The sequence below is a fragment of the Symphalangus syndactylus genome, chromosome 14, assembly GCF_028878055.3.
Source record: "Symphalangus syndactylus isolate Jambi chromosome 14, NHGRI_mSymSyn1-v2.1_pri, whole genome shotgun sequence".
NCBI classification, from domain to species: Eukaryota; Metazoa; Chordata; class Mammalia; order Primates; family Hylobatidae; genus Symphalangus; species Symphalangus syndactylus.
The window spans coordinates 77897579-77919135 of record NC_072436.2 but is presented as its reverse complement, the minus strand read 5'-3'; the positions used below and the strand labels follow the sequence as shown (position 1 = coordinate 77919135).

The following is a 21557-nucleotide window of genomic DNA, read 5'->3' as shown; positions in this document are numbered from 1 at the left end:
GATTTATAATCCTTTGGGTATATACCCAGTAATGGGATGGCTGGGTCAAATGGTATTTCTAGTTCTAGATCCTTGAGGAATGGCCACACTGACCTCCACAGTGGTTGAACTAGTTTACAGTCCCACCAACAGTGTAAAAGTGTTCCTATTTCTCCACATCCTCTCCAGCACCTGTTGTTTCCTGACTTTTTAATGATTGCCATTCTGACTGGTGTGAGATGGTATCTCATTGTGGTTTGATTTGCATTTCTCTGATGGCCAGTGATGATGAGCATTTTTTCGTGTGTTTTTTGGCTGCATAAATGTCTTCTTTTGAGAAGTGTCTGTTCATGTCCTTTGCCCACTTTTTGATGGGGTTGTTTTTTTCTTGTAAATTTGTTTGAGTTCTTTGTAGATTCTGGATATTAACCCTTTGTCAGATGAGTAGGTTGCAGAAATTTTCTCCCATTCTGTAGGTTGCCTGTTCACTCTGATGGTAGTTTCTTTTGCTGTGCAGAAGCTCTTTAGTTTAATTAGATCCCATTTGTCTATTTTGGCTTTTGTTGCCATTGCTTTTGGTGTTTTAGACATGAAGTCCTTGCCCATGCCTATGTCCTGAATGGTATTGCCTAGGTTTTCTTCTAGGGTTTTTATGGTTTTAGGTCTAACATGTAAGTCTTTAATCCATCTTGAATTAATTTTTATATAAGGTGTAAGGAAGGGATCCAGTTTCAGCTTTCTACCTATGGCTAGTCAGTTTTCCACCTATGGCTAGCCAGTTTTCCCAGCACCATTTATTAAATAGGGAGTCCTTTCCCCATTTCTTGGTTTTGTCAGGTTTGTCGAAGATCAGATGGTTGTAGATGTGTGGTATTATTTCTGAGGGCTCTGTTCTGTTCTATTGATCTATATATCTGTTTTGGTACCAGTACCATGCTGTTTTGGTTACTGTAGCCTTGTAGTATAGTTTGAAGTCAGGTAGCATGATGCCTCCAGCTTAGTTCTTTTGGCTTAGGATTGACTTGGCAAAGTGGGCTCTTTTTTGGTTCCATATGAACTTTAAAGTAGTTTTTTCCAATTCTGTGAAGAAAGTCATTGGTAGCTTGATGGGATGGCATTGAATCTATAAATTACCTTGGGCAGTATGGCCATTTTCATGATATTGATTCTCCTATCCATGAGCATGGAATGTTCTTCCATTTGTTTGTGTCCTCTTTTATTTCGTTGAGCAGTGGTTTGTAGTTCTCCTTGAAGAGGTCCTTCACATCCATTGTAAGGTGGATTCCTGGGTATTTTATTCTCTTTGAAGCAATTGTGAATGGGAGTTCCCTCATGATTTGGCTCTCTGTTTGTCTGTTATTGGTGTATAAGAATGCTTGTGATTTTTGTACACTGATTTTGTATCCTGAGACTTTGCTGAAGTTGCTTACCAGCTTAAGGAGATTTTGGGCTGAGACAATGGGGTTTTCTAAATATATACAATCATGTCATCTGCAAACAGGGACAATTTGACTTCCTCTTTTCCTGATTGAATACCTTTATTTCTTTCTCGTGCCTGATTGCCCTAGCCAGAACTTCCAACACTGTGTTGAATAGGAGTGGTGAGAGAGGGCATCCCTGTCTTGTGCCAGTTTTCAAAGGGAATGTTTCCAGTTTTTGCCCATTCAGTATGATATTGGCTGTGGGTTTGTCATAAATAGCTCTTACTAGTTTGAGATACGTCCCATCAATACCTAATTTATTGAGTGTTTTTAGCATGAAGGGTTGTTGAATTTTGTCAAAGGCCTTTTCTGCATCTATTGAGATAATCATGTGGTTTTTGTCTTTGGTTCTGTTTATATGCTGGGTTACACTTATTGATTTGCATATGTTGAACCAGCCTTGCATTCCAGGGATGAAGCCCACTTGGTCATGGTGGATAAGCTTTTTGATGTGCTGCTGGATTCAGTTTGCCAGTATTTTATTGAGGATTTTTGCATTGATGTTTATCAGGGATATTGTTCTAAAATTCTCTTTTTTTGTTGTGTCTCTGCCAGGCTTTGGTGTCAGGATGATGCTGCCCTCATAAAATGAGTTAGGGGGAATTCCCTCTTTTTCTATTGATTGGAATAGTTTCAGAAGGAATGGTACCAGCTCTTCCTTGTACCTCTGGTAGAATTCGGCTGTGAATCCATCTGGTCCTGGACATTTTTTGGTTGGTAGGCTATTAATTATTGGCTCAATTTCAGAGCCTATTATTGGTCTATTCAGAGATTCAACTTCTTCCTGGTTTAGTCTTGGGAGGGTGTATGTGTCCAGGAATTTATCCATTTCTTCTAGATTTTCTAGTTTATTTGTGTAGAGGTGTTTATAATATTCTCTGATGGTAGTTTGTATTTTTGTGGGATCGGTGGTGATATCCCCTTTATCATTTTTTATTGTGTCTATTTGATTCTTCTCTCTTTTCTTCTTTATTAGTTTTGCTAGCGGTCTATCAATTTTGTTGATGTTTTCAAGAAACCAGCTCCTGGATTCATTGATTTTTTTGAAGGGTTTTTTGTGTCTGTCTCCTTCAGTTCTGCTCTGATCTTAGTTATTTCTTGCCTTCTGCTAGCTTTTGAATGTGTTTGCTCTTGCTTCTCTAGTTCTTTTAATTGTGATGTTAGGGTGTCAATTTTAGATCTTTCCTGCTTTCTCTTGTGGGCATTTAGTGCTATACATTTCCCCCTACACACTGCTTTAAATGTGTCCCAGAGATTCTCGTATGTTGTGTGTTTGTTCTCATTGGTTTCAAAGAACATCTTTATTTCTGCCTTCATTTCGTTACATACACAGTAGTCATTGAGGAGCAGGTTGTTCAGTTTCCATGTAGTTGAGCAGTTTTGAGTGAGTTTCTTAATCCTGAGTTCTAGTTTGATTGCACTGTGGTCTGAGAGACAGTTTGTTATAATTTCTGTTCTTTTACATTTGCTGAGGAGTGCTTTACTTCCAACTATTGGTTAATTTTGGAGTAAGTGTGGTGTGGTGCTGAGAAGAATGTATATTCTGTTGATTTGGGGTGGAGAGTTCTGTAGATGTCTATTAGGTCCTCTTGGTGCAGAGCTGAGTTCAATTCCTGGATGTCCTTGTTAACTTTCTGTCTCGTTGATCTGTCTAATGTTGACAGTAGGGTGTTTAAGTCTCCCATATTATTGTGTGGGAGTCGAAATCTCTTTGTAGGTCTCTACGGACTTGCTTTATGAATCTGGGTGCTCCTGTACTGGGTGCATATATATTTAGGATAGTCAGCACTTCTTGTTGAATCGATCCCTTTACCATTATGTAATGGTCTTCTCTGTCTCTTTTGGTCTTTGTTGGTTTAAAGTCTGTTTTATCAGAGACTAGGATTGCAACCCCTGCCTTTTTTTTGTTTTCCATTTGCTTGGTAGATCTTCCTCCATCCCTTTATTTTGAGCCTATGTGTGTCTGTGCACGTGAGATGGGTCTCCTGAATACAGCACACTGATGGGTCTTGACTCTTTATCCAATTTGCCAATTTTTGTCTTTTAATTGAAGTATTTAGCCCATTTACATTTAAGGTTAATATTGTTATGTGTGAATTTGATCCTGTCATTATGATGTTAGTTGGTTATTTTGCTCGTTAGTTGATGCAGTTTCTTCCTAGCCTCGATGGTCTTTACAATTTGGCATGTTTTTACAGTGGCTGGTACCAGTTGTTCCTTTCCATGTTTAGTGCTTCCTTCAGGAACTCTTGTAGGGCAGGCCTGATGGTGACAAAATCTCTCAGCATTTGCTTGTCTGTAAAGTATTTTATTTCTCCTTCACTTATGAAGCTTAGTTTGGCTGGATATGAAATTCTGGGTTGAAAATTCTTTTCTTTAAGGATGTTGAATATCGGCCCCGACTCTCTTCTGGCTTGTAGAGTTTCTGCCGAGAGATCTGCTATTAGTCTGATGGTCTTCCCTTTGTGGGTAACCCGACCTTTCTCTCTGGCTGCCCTTAACATTTTTTCCTTCATTTCAACTTTGGTGAGTCTGACAATTATGTGTCTTGGAGTTGCTCTTCTCAAGGAATATCTTTGTGGTGTTCTCTGTATTTCCTGAATCTGAATGTTGGCCTGCCTTGCTAGATTGGGGAAGGTCTCTTGGATAATATCCTGCAGAGTGTTTTCCAACTTGGTTCCATTCTCCCCGTCACTTTCAGGTACACCAATCAGATGTAGATTTGGTCTTTTCACATAGTCCCATATTTCTTGGAGGCTTTGTTTGTTTCTTTTTATTCTTTTTTCTCTAAACTTCTCTTCTTGCTTCATTTCATTCATTTGATCTTCAATCACTGATACTGTTTCTTCCAGTTGATCGAATCAGCTACTGAAGCTTGTGCATTTGTCACGTAGTTCTCGTGCCATGGTTTTCAGCTCCATCTGGTCATTTAAGGACTTCTCTACACTGGTTATCCTAGTTAGCCATCCATCTAATCTTTCTTCAAAGTTTTTAGCTTCTTTGCCATGGGTTTCAACATCCTCCTTTAGCTTGGAGAAGTTTGATCGTCTAAAGCCTTCTTCTCTCAACTCATCAACATCATTATCCATCCAGTTTTTTTTCGTTGCTGGCATGGAGCTCCGTTCCTTTGGAGGAGGAGAGGCACTCTGATTTGTAGAATTTTCAGTTTTTCTATTCTGTTTTTTCCCCATCTTTGTGGTTTTATCTACCTTCAGTCTTTGATGATGGTGACATACAGGTAGGGTTTTGTTGTGGATGTCCTTTCTGTTTGTTAGTTTTCTAACAGTCAGGACCCTCTGCTGCAGGTCTGTTGGAGTTTGCTGGAGGTCCACTCCAGACCCTGTTGCCTGGGTATCAGCAGCAAAGGCTGCAGAACAGCGAATATTGCTGAACAGCAAATGTTGCTGCCTGATCTTTCCTCTGGAAGCCTCGTCTCAGAGGGGTACCCAGCCGTGTGAGGTGTCAGTCTGCCTCTACTGGGGGGTGCCTCACAGTTAGGCTACTTGGGGGTCAGGGACCCACTTGAGGAGGCAGTCTGTCTGTTCTCAGATCTCAAACTCCATACTGGGAGAACCACTACTCTCTTCAAAGCTGTCAGACAGGGACATTTAAGTCTGCAGAGGTTTCTGCTGCCTTTTGTTCAGCTATGCCCTGCTTCCAGAGGTGGAGTCTACAGAGGCAGGCAGGCCCCCTTGAGCTGTGGTGGGCTCCACCCAGTTTGAGCTTCCCGGCCACTTTGTTTACGTACTCAAGCCTCAGCAATAGCGGGCACCCCTCCCCCAGCCTCGCTGCTGCCTTGCAGTTCAATCTCAGACTGCTGTGCTAGCAATGAGCAAGGCTCCATGGGCGTGGGACCCTCCGAGCCAGGAGCGGGATATAATCTCCTGGTGTGCCGTTTGCTAAGATTGTTGGGAAAGTGCAGTATTAGGGTGGGAGTGACTCAACTTTCCAGGTGCTGTCTGTCACAGCTTTGCTTGGCTAGGAAAGGGAATTCCCTGATGCCTCGTGCTTCCTGGATGAGGCAATGCCTTGCCCTGCTTTGGCTCACACTTGGTGGGCTGCACCCACTGTCGTGCACCCACTCTCTGACAAGCCCCAGTAAGATGAACCTGGTACCTCAGTTGGAAATGCAGAAATCACCTGTCTTCTGCATCGCTCACACTGGGAGCTGTAGACTGGAGCTGTTCCTATTTGGCCATCTTGGCACCGCCCCCACTTTTTTCTTTTGTTCCTCTTCTAGGCAGTTCCCAACCCTCAGAGGTGAACACTGTTTTGATTTTCTGTCACCATAAGACTAGTGTTGCTTGTTCTTGAGTTTCATGTAAAATAGTATAGTAGTACAGTCAGGTTGTTTCACTTGACATAATGTTTTTGAGTTTTATTCATGCTGTTTTGTGTTTTGGTAGTTTATTTGTTTATTACTAAGTACTACTTAGTAATAAGTAGTACTCCTACTGCAATATGATTATCTCTTCCTGTGTTGATGAACATTTGTATTTTTTTTCCAGTTTTTTACTGTTGCAAATAAAGCTGCTATAGACGTTATTGTACAAGCGTCTTTGGGGAAAAATATTTCATAACCAGGTAATAGGGTAGGTTCATTTTTAACTTGTAAGAAATTGCCATGCACTTTCACCTGCAATATTGAAGAGTTTCAGTGGCCTCACATCCTGAGCAGCAGCATCTTTAAAGCGTATGTTTATAGTTTGAGAGCATTATAATTTGAATGCTTTCTTACCATTAACATATGAGAAGGGTTTCTAAAAAGAAACATAACATTTGTTGGTCAACATAAGCTTTTGTGGGAACGACCAATATAAGTTTATCCACTAAGTGTAATAGGTGAATATGACTAGACCTATAAATTTTAGAAATAGCTTCTAAATGTTTTTAGTTATCAACAAAAAACGATTTATCTCTTTTAATAATTAGCTTGAATGCCACATTCAGGGCTTGAAAAAAAATTAGATAGCAATTATTTTCTAAGAGCAAATGAGAAACGTAAGGAAATACGTTAGATTATAGGTCAATTAAGGATACCCTGGCTGGTTGCAGTGGTTCACGCCTGTAACCCTAGCACTTTGGAAGGCTGAGACAGATGGATCACTGGAGTCCAAGAGTTCGAGACCAGCCTGGGCAACATGGTGAAACCCCGTCTCTACAAAAAAAAAAAAAAGAATACCTGTATTTGATGTTTGATATTCTTTTTTATTTCATTGCATTTACATTGAAAAGATTGAAAAGTCAGTCAAATAATTTCTCTGTTAGGTCCAGATTCTTTTTCATATTGTATCAAACATGGTTTGAATCCAGAGTGCAAACATATGAGGCTACAGGTTGATTTTCTTAGAATATAATATTTTCTAGAAGAAATTACTTATTGTTGGATGAATTTTCCATTTGTAATGCTCTTAATATTTTAAAATCTTTCCTGGATACGTTAGAATTATTGTGATTTCTCTTGAAACACAGATGTACTTCTTGTGAAAAGTTAGTATGATGCAGTATGTTCACATATTTATGGAAATGCTGTTTTAGGCTGGGCGTCTTGGCTCATGCCTGTAATCCCAGTACTTTGGGAGGCCGAGACAAGTGGATCACCTGAGGTCAGGAGTTCTAGACCAGCCTGACCAACATGGTGAAACCCCATCTCTACTAAAAATACAAAATGAGCTGGATGTGGTGGCACATGCTTGTAATCCCAGCTACGTGGGCACTGAGGCAGGAGAATAGCTTGAACCTGGGCAGTGGAGGTTGCAATGAGCTGAGATCGTGCCATTGCACTCCAGCCTGGGCAGCAAAACAGAACTCCATCTCAAAAAAAAAAAAAAAAAAAAAAAAGGCAGAAAATGCTGTTTTATAAATTGTACATAATAAGCTAAATAGGGAAATAAAAATAAATTCCAGAAACTATGAAAGAAATGATTATATTATTATAAAAGTTAAGCAACTGAAAAAGAAATCTTGAGAGTGAGATCCATGACATTTCAGAATGATTGAAAAACATTTGTTTCCAGCTGCTAAGTTAGCTATTAGTTACGTTAAATCTAAAGACTAGAACCACTTTTTATTCTGAAAGACCTTTCTGTTTTCTGATGCTTTTCCTTTAAAATATACATTACTTGCTGCTAAGTACCATTGAACTCACGTAGGAGGAACAAATCTCTGCAACTATTGGTCAGAAAATATATATATATTTTAAGACAGGATCTTACTTGTTGCCCAGGCTAGAATGCAGTGGTGTGATCACAGCACTGCAGCCTCGACATCCCTGGGTTCAGGTGATTCTCTGACCTCAGCCTCCCAGGCAGCTGGAGAGGCGTGCACCACCATGCTGGGCTAATTTTTTGTTTTTTTGTAGAGATGGGATTTCACCATGTCGCGCAGCTTGCAGAATATATTCTAGTTTTTACTTTGTACTATGTTTTAGAAAGAGTTTGAACTACACGATAATCATTTCTTTCTGTTTTTTTTTTTTTGAGGCAGAGTCTTGCTCTGTCGCTCAGGCTGGAGTGCAGTGGGATGATCTCGGCTCACTGCAACCTCCGCCTCCTGGGTTCATGCAATTCTCCTGCCTTAGTCTCCCGAGTAGCTGGGATTACAGACATGCACCACAATTCCCAGCTAATTTTTGTGTTTTTAGTAGAGACGGGCTTTCACCATGTTGGTCAGGCTGGTCTCGAACTCCTGACCTCAAGTGATCCACCTGCCTCGGCCTCCCAAAGTGCTGGGATTACAGACATGAGCCACCATGCCCAGCTACAATAATCATTTCTTTTTGGCATCTGTGTAGCTTACTATTTTTCTTTCCTGATTCTCAGTATATTATCTATTTTTATTTTTAAATAGTGGATTAAAATTTAGAATTGACACCCAGATAAGTCAGTTCATTACCTGATTAGACAATAAAATGATAAGACACCTTCTGTAGTCCCAGCTACTCGGGAGGCAGAGGCAGAAGAATGGCGTGAACCCAGGAGGCGGAGCTTGCAGTGAGCCCAGATAGCGCCACTGCGCTCTGGCCTAGGCGAAAGAGCGAGACTGTCTCAGAAAAAAAAGAAAAAAAAAATTTACTTCTCAGTTTTTTGATCACTCTTTTTTGAGGACATGTCTGAATTTGAAGCTAAATATACAAGGAGCTCATTATAGAATCTTTGTTTTGTTTTTGAGACAGTCTTACTCTGTCGCCCAGGCTGGAGTGCAGTGGTGTGATCTCGGTTCTCTGCAACCTCCACCTTTCAGGTTCAAGCAATTCTCATGCCTCAGCCCCCTGAATAGCTGGGATTACAGTCATGCACCACCACACCTGGCTAAGTTTTGTATTTTTAGTAGAGATAGCGTTTCACCATGCTGGTCAGGCTGGTCTCAAACTCCCAACCTCAGGTGAGCCGCCCGCCTCAGCCTCCCAAAGTGTGGGATTACAGGCATGATCCACCGCATCTGATCCTAGAATAATTTTTGATTGAGAGAATAATTACCCTGGTAGTTAACACAATATGTAGCTTCCCTTCCTCTTCTCTTTAAGTCATGGCTTTTATAACAAAGATTTTGTCAGGCTGCAATTGATTTGTATATGCTTAATAATGTTTCAGTATAATATGTGACAGTATTGGAATCAGGGAAATTAGGATAGACCAGAAAAATTATGGCAGAGTAGTTATGTTGCCCTAAATCCTGTTATCTTACTAGAAATTTAGGCTTACAGAGAGGTTGGAGAATTCCAAAAGGAAACCATGACTTTAAAATCCTCACCAATTTTTTTTTCATGGCATTACCACCTTTACTTCCTTGCCCTGTGGTTGTGCTACAGCCTTTACAATGTGCTACCATTTCAAGAAGGAGAGTACAGCTAGCTGCAGAGCTTTGCCTAATGACAGTCATGTTGACAACTCTAAGATGACTTTATATATGACATCTTACGTGGATATATGCAGTTTTAAAAATTGAAAATTGTCAGTTTAAAAACTATATGGCAATTGTAAATTTTCACTGAAATATTTCAATTTTACAGGAATCAGAAATAACGAATGATTGCTAACTCTGTACTTATTTCCGTACTAGGTACACGTTTTTTAGGTAAGAATATCACATGAAATAATTAGCGAATGAGACATTTTATAGAGTCACCCAAAGTTGAGAAGTGTTGCCTTTTTCCAAGTCGGTTTTTGGCAGATGTCAAAGGATCTTTGATGTGACTTGAAATGTGAGGAAAATTGTAGAAGGGGACCAGGATAATGTATCCTAATTTTTTCTGCCATTAGCTGTACTAGGATATTGGCAAATGATTAAATAATCTGCGTTTCCTAACTATACTAAGGAGCCAAATGGCTGTACTTGTGTTCCTGTGCCTACTTATTTTATAGGGAAATCCTTTCTGTTATTCAGAATGAAAACTGATCAGGGTTCTCATAGTGCTGATGTTTGCCCATATGGTGTGCTTTTTCTTTTGTTTTTTTTTGAGATGGAGTCTCGCTCTGTCATCTAGGCTGGAGTGCAGTGGCGTGATCTTGGCTCACTGCAGCCTCCACCTCCGTGGTTCAAGCGATTCTCCTGCCTCAGCCTCTCAAGTAGCTGGGATTACAGACGCCCACTACCATGCCCGGCTAATTTTTGTATTTTCAGTAGAGACAAGGTTTCACCATGTTGGCCAGACTGGTCTCAAACTCCTGACCTCAAGTGATCACCTGCCTCAGCCTCTCAAAGTGCTGGAATTATAGGCATGAGCCACCGTGCCCAGCCAGTGGTGTGCTTTTTCCTATATCAGCCTCTTAAAAACCTAAATTAGTGTGTCTGTGGGTTAGTACAATTAGATGTTTATTACCATAACTCTTTCTAGTTACCTGTATTAAACTTGTCATGCTTTTTCTAGGTTCAGATTACCACTGTTTGAGGTAAAAGTTGTAGTAAATTCTTAGAAAACAGTAACACTATTTTTTTTTTTTTGGTCACATTTTCCACTTTGAATGTCCTTGGTTTCTTCTCTGGTGAAACTTACTGATCCTCTGCTTTCTACTAGTACAGTTGTCCCTAGGTATATATGGGGGATTGGTTCCAGGACCCCCGTGTATACTGAAATCTGCACATAAAGTCCTGAAGATGGCCCTGTGGAACTTGCATGTATGAAAAGTCAGCCCTCCACATATGCAGGTTTTGCATCTTGTGCACACTGATTTTGGTCTGCATTTGGTTGAAAAAAATCTGCATATAAGTGGAACTGTGCAGTTCATACCTGTGTTGTTCAAGGCCAACTGTAAATAATAATTAGCTAAACAATAGAAAGCTGGCCCTGACTGTACTCATTGTCAGCTATTTAGCTAGACTAATTGATACTATTATAGTGTCTTAACTCAGCCAGGTTGTACAGCCCCAGAAGGAATATCAGAAAGCCAGAACTTGGTTAGACCTTTTTGCTGGGAGAGAGTTCCTAGATAGAATGATAAGAAAGTAGCAGTGTACTAGCAACTTAGGAGCTAGCATACTTATGTCTCCTTTTATTAATCATAATAAAAAGATTTTAGTTTGTTAAGCAGATTGTATTTTTCTTTTTTCAGCAGTCTAATTACTATTCCCTGATCCAGGACTGAGGATTTGGAGGACCAAGCTTTAGGATACCTGAGGAAATTATCTGAAACTATCATCTCCTAACTCTGCCCACTTGTTAGACGGTTTCCGTATTCCTTGCTTTTCCCACTTTTGATCACTGTGTCATACACAGAAATATTAAGTCCTAAGGGATAGAAGACTATTTTCTTGACTACCATGCAAATCAGAGATAGAGCAGGGCATGATATGGGTTTGGTGAGTCACGGAGTATGGGCTGTCCTCCTGGTTGCTAGTATGAGTTCATGCAAACCATTTACTCTTTGCTTGCTTCAATTTCCTTATCCAGATCTGAATTAGATCTAAGGATATCTTCAGGTCTAAAAATCTCTGATGGGTATTTTTCATTGAGAATTTAATAAGTAGCCTTGTCTTTTCTGCTGGGGATGATTAGAAAGATTCAGTGATTACACTCTTTTTCTAACATTTTTATTGCATGAGGCAACTATGAAAATTTAATCATGGGAAGCTTGAAGAGACCAGAAAAACAGCTTGATTAACCATAAGAGTTAAGGTTGTTATAAGTTTTCAGAATTAAGTATGTAGAGTGGAGTTTTGATTGATTATCTAGGGTGCACAGAAATTTACTTTTCAAAATGGAGATTGTTTATGGAGTTTTTGTTTTAGGGCTATCAACAGACATGGAAATAGTCAGGGGACTAGAGAAATCTCTGGAGAGATGTGTTTTAATCAAGAAAACTCTGTTCTGTACCTTTCACTATGGTATGCTAAGTCTCGTGATGAGCCTCTGTTTCCATCTCTGTACCTGAAGTTTTGTGATAGGGTGGCAATAGAAAGAGAATAGAGGGAGAATTATTGACAATTCATAAGTTGGATTTGGTGTACACTGTTAAACCTGTATCTTCTGCTGGCATTTTAACTAGTAAGATGTGATAAGATTTGCGTGGACCTAAGTTTACCTAATCTTGATCCCTTCTTGGTTCCTTGGCCCAGGTTCAAATCAAATTCTGCTACTTACTTTCTGTGTGATCTTGGGCAAGTTTGTCCCTCAGTTTTTCAATCTGTTAAATCTGCTGCCTGACTTGGATCTGCACTCATATACTGTAACTTTGTTTTCTATTATTATGGAAGAATGGTCTGTGCTGCCAGGAAGGATCAGTCTGTCTCATTGTATACTGTTAAGGACATTAGCAATTCTCCCTTCTGTCTTCTGCATCGTTAGATTTTCCCTCTCAACTGAATATTTCCCATCAGCACAAAATATTTTTCTCTTCTTAAAATTCTCTTCTGCCACGATTTTCTCCACTAGCGCCAACCTGTTTCTTTTCCTTTCAGCAAAACACCCCAGAGGAGTTGAGTATATTTGCTCTCTTCAATTTCTTTCTTCCCATTCTTTCTTAAATTCATTCCAGTCAGGTCTTTGTTCTCATCACTTTACTGAAACTGCTCTTGTAAAGTTATTAATGCCTTCTCAAGCTATCCTCCCACCTCAGCCTCCCAAGTAGCTGGGATTCCAGGCATCAGCCACTGGACCTGGCCTTATTAATGGCTTCTGCTTTGTTAAACCCAGTGACCATTTTTCAGGCCTCATCCTATTTGACTTGTCATCAACATTTGGCACAGGTGATTGTTCTCTTCTCCTTGAAACACTCTTATCACTAGACTTTCAGGATGCCACTCTTTTGCTTCAACTGATGGGCCTTTGCTGGCTTCTTCATTTTCTTGACCTGTTTAATGTTTTTCTCCGAGACTTAGTCTTTGGACCTTTGTATTTTTTATGTGTACTCACTCCCTTGGTATTATCTGTATTCTTAAACTTTAAATATTACCTGTATGCTGACAGTTCCCAAATTTGCAGCCCCAGACACGTAGTCCAGCTGCTTATTTGAACATCCACCCTTGAATATCTAAGAGGCAACTCATATTTAATATGTGTGAAACGGAGCTTCTGAACTTATTTCCCAAATCTGTCCTTTCTGTAGTCTTGCCTCCTATCTGTTAATAGCAATTCCTTTCTTCTAAAAGGTAGAAGCCTTAGAATCAGCCTTGGCTACTTTCTTTGTCTCTTATAATGAGGCAGCACTCTACCTAGAAAATATAAAAAGATACCCAGAATCTGGCCACTTTGTACCACTTTTCTACCACCCCAAGCCAAGTAACCATCACATCTCCCTTGGATTATTGCGGTAGCTTTTTAATTAATCTCCCTGTTTCTCTCTTATGTTTGGAGCCTGTTCTCAAAACATTAGCCAATATGAGCCTGTTGAAACATAACTTAGATTGTCATTCGTCTTCTTGAAACCCTCCAGTGACTTCCCATTTCACTCAAAATATAAGTCAATATCTTTGCAGTGACCTACCGGGACCTTATATGATTGGACCCTCCTTTATTTTTCTCACCTTGTGTCTTACTGCTATCCTCTTGACTACTCTGTTCCAGCCACATTGCCCTCTTTATTATATAAGAGCCTCAGCACCTTTCCAGTTGCTGTTTTTTCTCCCTAGATACCTCTTTTCATGCATTTACATGTCTGATTCCTTTACCTTTTTTTTGGCCTTCTCTCAAGTGTCATCTCAGTGAAGTCTTCTCTAAGCACCCTATTGAAAAATATTACCTTTTCTTATCCCCAATTCTTCTTCCCTACTTTTTTTTTCACTATACCACTTACCTCTACCTAACATATTATATATTTTGCTTAATTGTTTTGTTTGTGTTCTCTTCCTACTGTATTGTAAACTCCCCCAAGGCAGATTGTTTTTCACTCCTCCAGGGCCTAGAACAGTGCTTGGCAGATAGTATCAATTGAGCAAATGAGTGAATGAATGAATGAATAATAGAAGAGCATCATAAATTTCTTATGTAGATTAAATGAGTTTAACATAAGTAAATTCTTAAGACATGGACCGGCACATAGAAAGTACTCTATAAGTGTTAGCTTTTATTATAATTTTCATAGCATGTCCATGGACAGTCCTGTAGCCAATAGAGGTGAAGACTTAGTTGAGTTGAGACGTCTTGGCATGCCATTTTCCATTAGCTCAACTTTGACTAGAAGTGCCACAAAGGAAGAACTATGGTGGCTACCCCCAAATTTTGGAGTGTGGAGATTCCTTAGGGAACCTTGATAATCAAGATTTACAAGGAAAAAAATACCTATAATTAGTACTGGAGAAACTGATGCTGTTCTTTATCTGCCCCAAATAAACATTACAGTTTAGTGGGAAATGAACTTAAATGCAAAGTTATACAGTTAGTTTTTTCTTTTAAAGTATGAATTTGTCTTAAAGTTCCTAGTCCACAAAAATAATTTTTAAAATATCTCTTCTAATAAAATACTTTAAACAGTAGCTTTTGAAAACATGAGACATCAGGTTTTTATCATTTTTGCATGTTCTTCTGTGTGTATGAGGGGATGAAGATTTGTTTACAGATAGTAATGTGTAGTTGTCATATGATATAACTATCTTGGCCCAAGCTTAATGCTTGAAAAGTTTTATTTGATTAATCATTTTTGTTTCAGGGATACTACATAGGGTCAATATACCATTGTAAATTACTAACATTGCATTTCCCATACTTCATATTGAAGGTATCATTTTATTCTGGTAAATTACTAACATTGCATTTCATGTACTTCATATTGAAGGTATCATTTTTATTCTGGTAGGCACACAGCTGGCAACCTGGAATAAAAAATCCCTATCGTGGTGTTGTTGTGTGGCCTGTTCCTGAAAACATTGAAATCACTGTAACACTTTTTAAGGTAAGTTCCATTTTTATAGGCTATAGAATTTATTATATAACCAGGGTACCAAATGACAGAATATTTCAGTGTTCATTGTTCTATACATTTGTGTCCAGTCTGGTACCTACTGTGCATTATTTTTAGGGACATAGCAATTTATAACAATGCAAAGGAATCACAATATTTCATGGTTTATAAAGTCAGGGATCTTTTTGAACTTGTTACAATTCAGATCAGCTGACATAGTTCTTTTACCACTTCCTACACTCTACCCACAGAAAACTATAAAATGCCTTCCCTGTGGAAAGCAGAGGAGTGTGGAATTCTGAGTCTTGACCTTCATTTTGTTAGCCTTGTTTGATAAAAGGATGCTTTAAAATTAGTATATGATAAATATCTTATTAATGTTAATATAACAAGATATGTTTTAAATTGATATTTGATAAATATTTTATTGGTATTAGTATTTATAAGTGTTGCTGCTTAAAGGCAAAATGCTGGTTGTAAATTCAAAGTGCAGATCTAAAAACATAGTTGTTCATATACCCCCTTGCCTATTTCATATGTATTTTCTCTTGGAAGTCTTCCATATGTCTTGAAACATTATAAAGTAGCCCCTACATATGGTAATTAAGCACCAGAATATTTACTTTCCTAACCAACTCCTTTCCCACATCAAAAAAAGTTGGGGACAGGTATGTCTCAGTGTGTCCCAGTTTTAGCCTTTTGGAAGGTGGTGGAGTTAGAAAACGAATGTTTTATTTCTTCTTTGTAAATTGCGTTGAGGCTACTTTTATCGTCGTATATAGCAGGGGAGAAGTCATCTCATTAAGCATAATTTAGTAACAGAAATTTGTGAAAATCCGCTAAATATTTTAGGACATGAAATTAAAGTAGAGCCAAATGATATGGCTTAGAGTATGACATCATTGTGTAAATAGTGCTTTTGATTTTGTGGAACAATATATTAATTTGTTTATTCAGAAAGTACTGCAGAGTTCAATAGAACAAAACAATATGAATATTAATGTACTAGCCCATAAATGGAATACTAATTTTAAATGTTCTGTATTATGTATATATTTTATTAATGATTCTTAGCACATTATATATATTTTGTAGTTTTGATATTACTGTTACTGATTTATAGCATTACTTGATTGTCCTTGTCAGATGTATACCATTCTTGATTTATTCAGGGAGAAATAGGAATGAGGCAGTAACTGCTATTCTTTTTTTTTAGGATAGTCAGAACCACTCTGTTGCCCTTTTAACCAGCTGTCCGAAGAGCCAGTTATTAAGTCCCTCCTATCCATTTTTGTCCTACTGGAATGATATACTAGTCTTGGTAATTAAGAGCAATATCTCTGGTGTCAGAAGAATCTTTATATGCATTATTAGTTCATTTAACTTTCACAGCAACTCTAAGGTTTTATAATGATTCTCACTTTACTGATAAGGAAACTGAGACTAGAGAGGAATGTAACTTGTCCAAATAGACTGTGATTTAGCCCTGTTCATTCCTCTACAGTGTACTGCCTACTCTGTAATAAAAAGAGTTGTGAATATTGATCACTGCAGTAGGATCTCTGACATACTTGAGGAAGACTTTTAAGTAATTTCTTGTTTTGTTTTAGTCTGTATTGGCAAAGCAAATGGATGGACATAGTTATACAACATTTTAATAAAATGGTGATAGAGAATGAGGGGCTAGAATAGAGCTGAAAAATAGCCTTCGCCTTGTGTTTTGGGAAAGGATGTGCATTGACAGTGATTCTGAGTTGGAAGTGGCTGTTGAAATGTGTTGCTTAGATAAGTGAGGTTTTCAAGTACTGATGAGAATGTTCAGCATATCCTTATCACTGAATTTTTAGATTTGGAGGGTTAGTATGTAGAAAAAAGCCCAAACACCCCTCCCTCTCAGTCTGCTGTATTAAACGTTTCTACACAATTGTGCTATTGAGGCAACCTTGAGACCATTTTCAATATTTAAATGAGTATTTTCAGTGGATACTTTCATCTTCCTGACTCCTTCCATCCTCCCTGAATTCTTATAGATAAGCAGAAAAGTAAAACAGAGCAAAATGGAACAACTTTTCATTTGTTCATGGTAATTTTTGGATCTTGTTTTTGAACAACACTTAAAATATTCAAGTGAAAAATTTCATATTTCCTCTTTTTAAAACTTGTATTAAATCTCATAATTCACTTAATCTTGAAATTTGCAAATAGGAGAGGACTGCTCTGAACCCTTTTTGCCCTTAGTGAGTAGCATACACAGAGGTATGCTCATAGAGGAGGTGATTTTTAAGAAAGTTATCAATATGTTTAATTTTTCTGTGATTTAACCAAAAATTAATTTCTTTAGCCTGCTTTTGATATTTGAGTTAAATTGAAAATAGCTGTTTCCAGTAAATTTTTTTTTAAAAAGACTTTTAGGATTTTGAGAAGGACAATGGCTCTTCAAGCTATTTTTAATTTTTCTCTTTAGTGCAGTGCTAAGAAAGGAGACAGTAGAGGGAGAGTAGGATATAAAAAAAGGCTTAATTGAATTACGCTAGAAGCAATTCTCATTACAAATGTTTTTGTCTGGTCAGTAATATAGTTAATTATGTAGAGATACCATTTTTAAGTGCCTTGGAAATGAACATCATTGCTGCTTATTTTACATCATTTTACTGACTTGGCCCTATAAGATGTGCCTCTTGGTCTCATTAAAATTATTCTTTGGTAAAAATTATTTTAGGGATAATACATTATCTGTGCTTTAAAACATATTTCATTGCTTTAAGAGTTAATGTATGTCATATGTATATGGTGCTGTTAAATATTTATTAATTTATAAGATATATATTCATTACTTCATTAATCCAGTATTCTTGAGAGCCTTGCTATGTGCCAGGTACTTTTCTAGATCCTGGGGGCACAGTGCCTACACTGAATCAACAAAGTGGGTAAAAGTCAGACAGACTTGGAACAGCAACATAGCTTAAACACTAGTTGTGCACTGTGGGAAGCTGCATCTCTTAGGTTTCATTTTTCTGCTCTGTTAAATGGGAGTGAAGATAGTACCTACCTCACAGGTTGCTATGATGATTAAAACACTTAGCACAAGAACTGGGACATGGTGAGTGCTCAGTAAATATTTTATATTATTATTTTGATACTAGCTATGCTGGAGCTGTGCTGCATTCCTCAAAATACAAAATGAGAGGGGAGGGATAGGCAGGGAGAATGGTATGATGTCTCCCCTGCATTGCACCACACTGTATTACTTGGTTTCTAAAGTAATACTCTCTGTGCCCTAAGTGCATCATGGAAAAGCTCTTTCAACCTTTATTTACAATTCTTTTTCTCCTTAAAACCAGTTTATTGGCAGAGCCAGCTGAGGAAACAAATATTAAGTATATTTTTTCCATTTCCCTTTTCTTTCTACCCTTTCCCTGTTCACCACCACCAAAGAAGCTTATTTTGGCAGGTTTTTATCCTACCTATGTGAATTTACTCATAAAAATAGTTGCTTCAATACAGCTCAAACTCAGCCAGCTGCCATGCTATTATACTAGAAAATGAGTAAATATACATAAGAAGTAACTAAGGAGTTTGGAATTTATCTCATAAGTTGTAGGGGTTGTTAAAGAAATCTGAGTTGGTACTGATATGGTCAGAACTGTGGTTTGGGAAAATTAATCTGTGTACAAGATTGAATGGAGATCAGAGAGACTGAGAGAATGCTGCCGTCACGTTCATCTTGAAATAGCCTAGGTACGATCTCAACTATGGCAATAGAAATAGAAGATCATTAGTAGACCAAAGTGGAATCAATCATAAATAAGATGTTTCTCTGTAAGAAACATGGAACCTGAGAGACACAGTAGGGCAATATCAGAGTCCATCTCCCATCCGTGTATGCTCAATCTTAGAGTGCAATGTTGAGCCAAAAGCATGCTTTATTGAGATAGTCTCTCATTCTCCTGATACCTCCATTCCTACCTCACCTCTGATACATGGAGTGAACTTGAGTAAGTTAAATGGGCATGTAATGTGACCCCACAACTTTTCTCTCTGTTTCTTATACTTTGTTGCCTTTTGCCTTTACTTACTCTAAAATCTGTGGAAATCTTATATAATCCCACCCAGCCCAGATGTTTTCTCTCTCATGAAGTTTTTCTTGTTCATTCTTGTAAGAAGTAATGTGTCATTTTCTAATCTCTGGTAAAATCATTTATTTCATTCATCATACATTTAGTTGGATTTAGAACTACTGCATTTGTCTTTGAAGGCAAGGACAACTGTCTTTGAATCCATGTAACATCTCTACAATCCCTTATATACTAAGTGCCCAATAAATATTTCTCAAATAAATGCTTGCAAAAGTGTGCTTCATTTAAAAAAAAAAAAAAAAAAAAAAAGAAAGGCTACATTTGGTTGTAGGATCCATCATTACCCTTTCTCAGGTTTCTAGGTGTTTCTGGGATTAATGAGGGAGAGGTAAGAGGAAGGGCATCAGTAGCCCTGCTGATTTGCCATTTTGTCTAGATTGTCAAGTCCCTTTTAGTGCTTTGAAATTCCAGCTGTTTAACCTCTGCACTGAAGAAAACTTTGCCTCTAGTGATACTTTTAGTTTAAAATACATACAGGTATAAAAATGAAGGCAGGGCTTTATGTTAGCATTTAATATCTTAATAAGCTGCTTCTTAATAGTCTGTTTACTGGTTTATCTGTCTCTGATCAGGTAGATTTAGTGATGGAAGATAGTGATATGCATCAACAAAAATAAAATAGAGGATTTCTTAATATTAAATAATGATTATAATTTAGATAAATTATGGAAGTATTATAAAAGTAGGGTATGACCAGGCACAGTGGGTCATGTCTGTAATCCCAACACTTTGGGAGGCTGAGGTGGGTGGATCGCTTGAGCCAAGGACTTCAAGACAAGCCTGGGCAACATGGTGAAACCCCATCTCTACAAAAAATACAAAAAAACGGACCAGGTGCAGTGGCTCACTCCTGTAATCCCAGCACTGTGGGAGGTTGAGGCATGGAGATCATTTGAGCTCAGGAGTTCAAGACCAGCCTGGGCAACATGGCAAAACCCTGTCTCTTTTGAAAATACAAAAGATTTGCTGGGCACAGTGGTGTGTGCCTGTAGTCCCAGCTACTCAGGAGGTTGAGGTGGGAGGATCGCTTGAGCCTAGGAGGTGGAGGTTGCAGTGAACCAAGATCACACCCCTGCACTGCAGCCTGGACAGCAGAGCAAGACTCTGTCAAAAAAAAAAAAAAAGTCAAGACTAGGAAAATCACTCAAAACCATGCATTTACATGGAAATTAAACATCATGCTCTGGAATTACTTTGGGGTAAATAATGAAATTAAGGCAGATAACAAGAAGTTATTTGAAACTAATGAGAACAACGATACAACAGACCAGAATCACTGGGACACAGCTAAGGCAGTGTTAAGAGGGAAATTCAAAGCACTAAATACCCATATCAAGAGTTAGAAAAATCTCAAATTAACAACCTAACATCACAACTGAAAGAATTAGAGAAGCAAGGACAAATCAACTCCAAAGCTGGCAGAAGACAAGCAGTAACCAAAATCAGAGCTGAACTGAAGGAAATAGAAAATGAAAACCCATTCAAAAGATCAATAAATTCAGAAGTTGGTTTTTTGAAAAAATTAAGATTGATAGGCTGCTAGCTAGACTAATAAGAAAAGAGAGAAGAGCCAAATAAACACAATTAGAAATGATGAAGAGGCTGTTACCACTGACCTCAGAGAAATGAAAATAACCATCAGAAACTACTATGAACACCTCTTTGCCCACAAACTAGAAAACCTAGAAGAGATGGATACATTCCTGGACACATATACCCTCCCAAGAGTGAACCAGGAAGAAATTGATTCCCAGAAAGGGACCAATAATGAGCTTCAAAATTGAATCAGTAATAAATAGCCTACCAACCAAAAAAAGCCCAGGACCAGATGAGTTCACAGCCGAATTCTACCAGATATACAAAGAATAGCTGGTACTGTTCCTACCAAAACTATTCTAAAAAATCGAGAAGGAGAAACTCCTTCCCAACTCATTCTATGAGGTCAACATCATCCTAATAACAAAACCTGGCAGAGACACAACAAAAGAAAACTTCAGGCCAATATCCTTGATGAACATCGATGCAAGAATCCTCAGTAAAATACTGGCAAACTGATACTAGCAGCACATCAAAAAGCTAATCTACCACGATCAAGTCGGCTTAGTCCTCAGGATGCAAAGTTGATTCAACATAACGCCAGTCAATAAATGTGATTCATTACATAAATAGAACTAAAGATAAAAACCACATGATTATCTCAATAGATGTAGAAAAGGCTTTTGATAAAATTCAACATCCCTTTGTGTTAAATACTCTCAAAACTAGGTATTGAAGGAACATATATCAAAATAATAGCTATCGATGACAAACCCACAGCCAACATCATATCGAGCGGGCAAAAGCTGGAAGCATTCCCTTTGAAAACCGGCACAAGACAAGGATGCCCTTTCTCACCACTCCTATTTAACTTAGTATTGGAAGTCCTGGCCAGAGCAGTCAGGCAAGAGAAAGAAAGAAAGGGCATCCAAATAGGAAGAGAGGAAGTCAGTTTATCCCTGTTTGTAGATGACATGATCCTAATCTAAAAAACCCCACAGTCTCAGCCCAAAAGCTCCTGCAGCTGATAAATAACTTCAGCAAAGTTTTAGTATACAAAATCAATGTGTAAAAATCACTAACATTCCTAT

At 38.2% G+C, this 21557-nt stretch overlaps 1 protein-coding gene across 28 annotated transcripts in view; it reads left to right on the top strand.

Moving 5' to 3' along the window:
- Positions 1-21557, top strand: part of EHBP1 (EH domain binding protein 1) — a 387904-nt gene that overhangs the window by 87393 nt on the left and 278954 nt on the right. For all 28 annotated transcript variants that reach the window (XM_055241558.1, XM_055241565.2, XM_055241553.2 and 25 more), the window contains one exon: positions 14690-14785. In XM_055241558.1, the coding sequence (XP_055097533.1) occupies positions 14690-14785 (96 nt within the window). The remainder of the gene's footprint in view (positions 1-14689; positions 14786-21557) is intronic.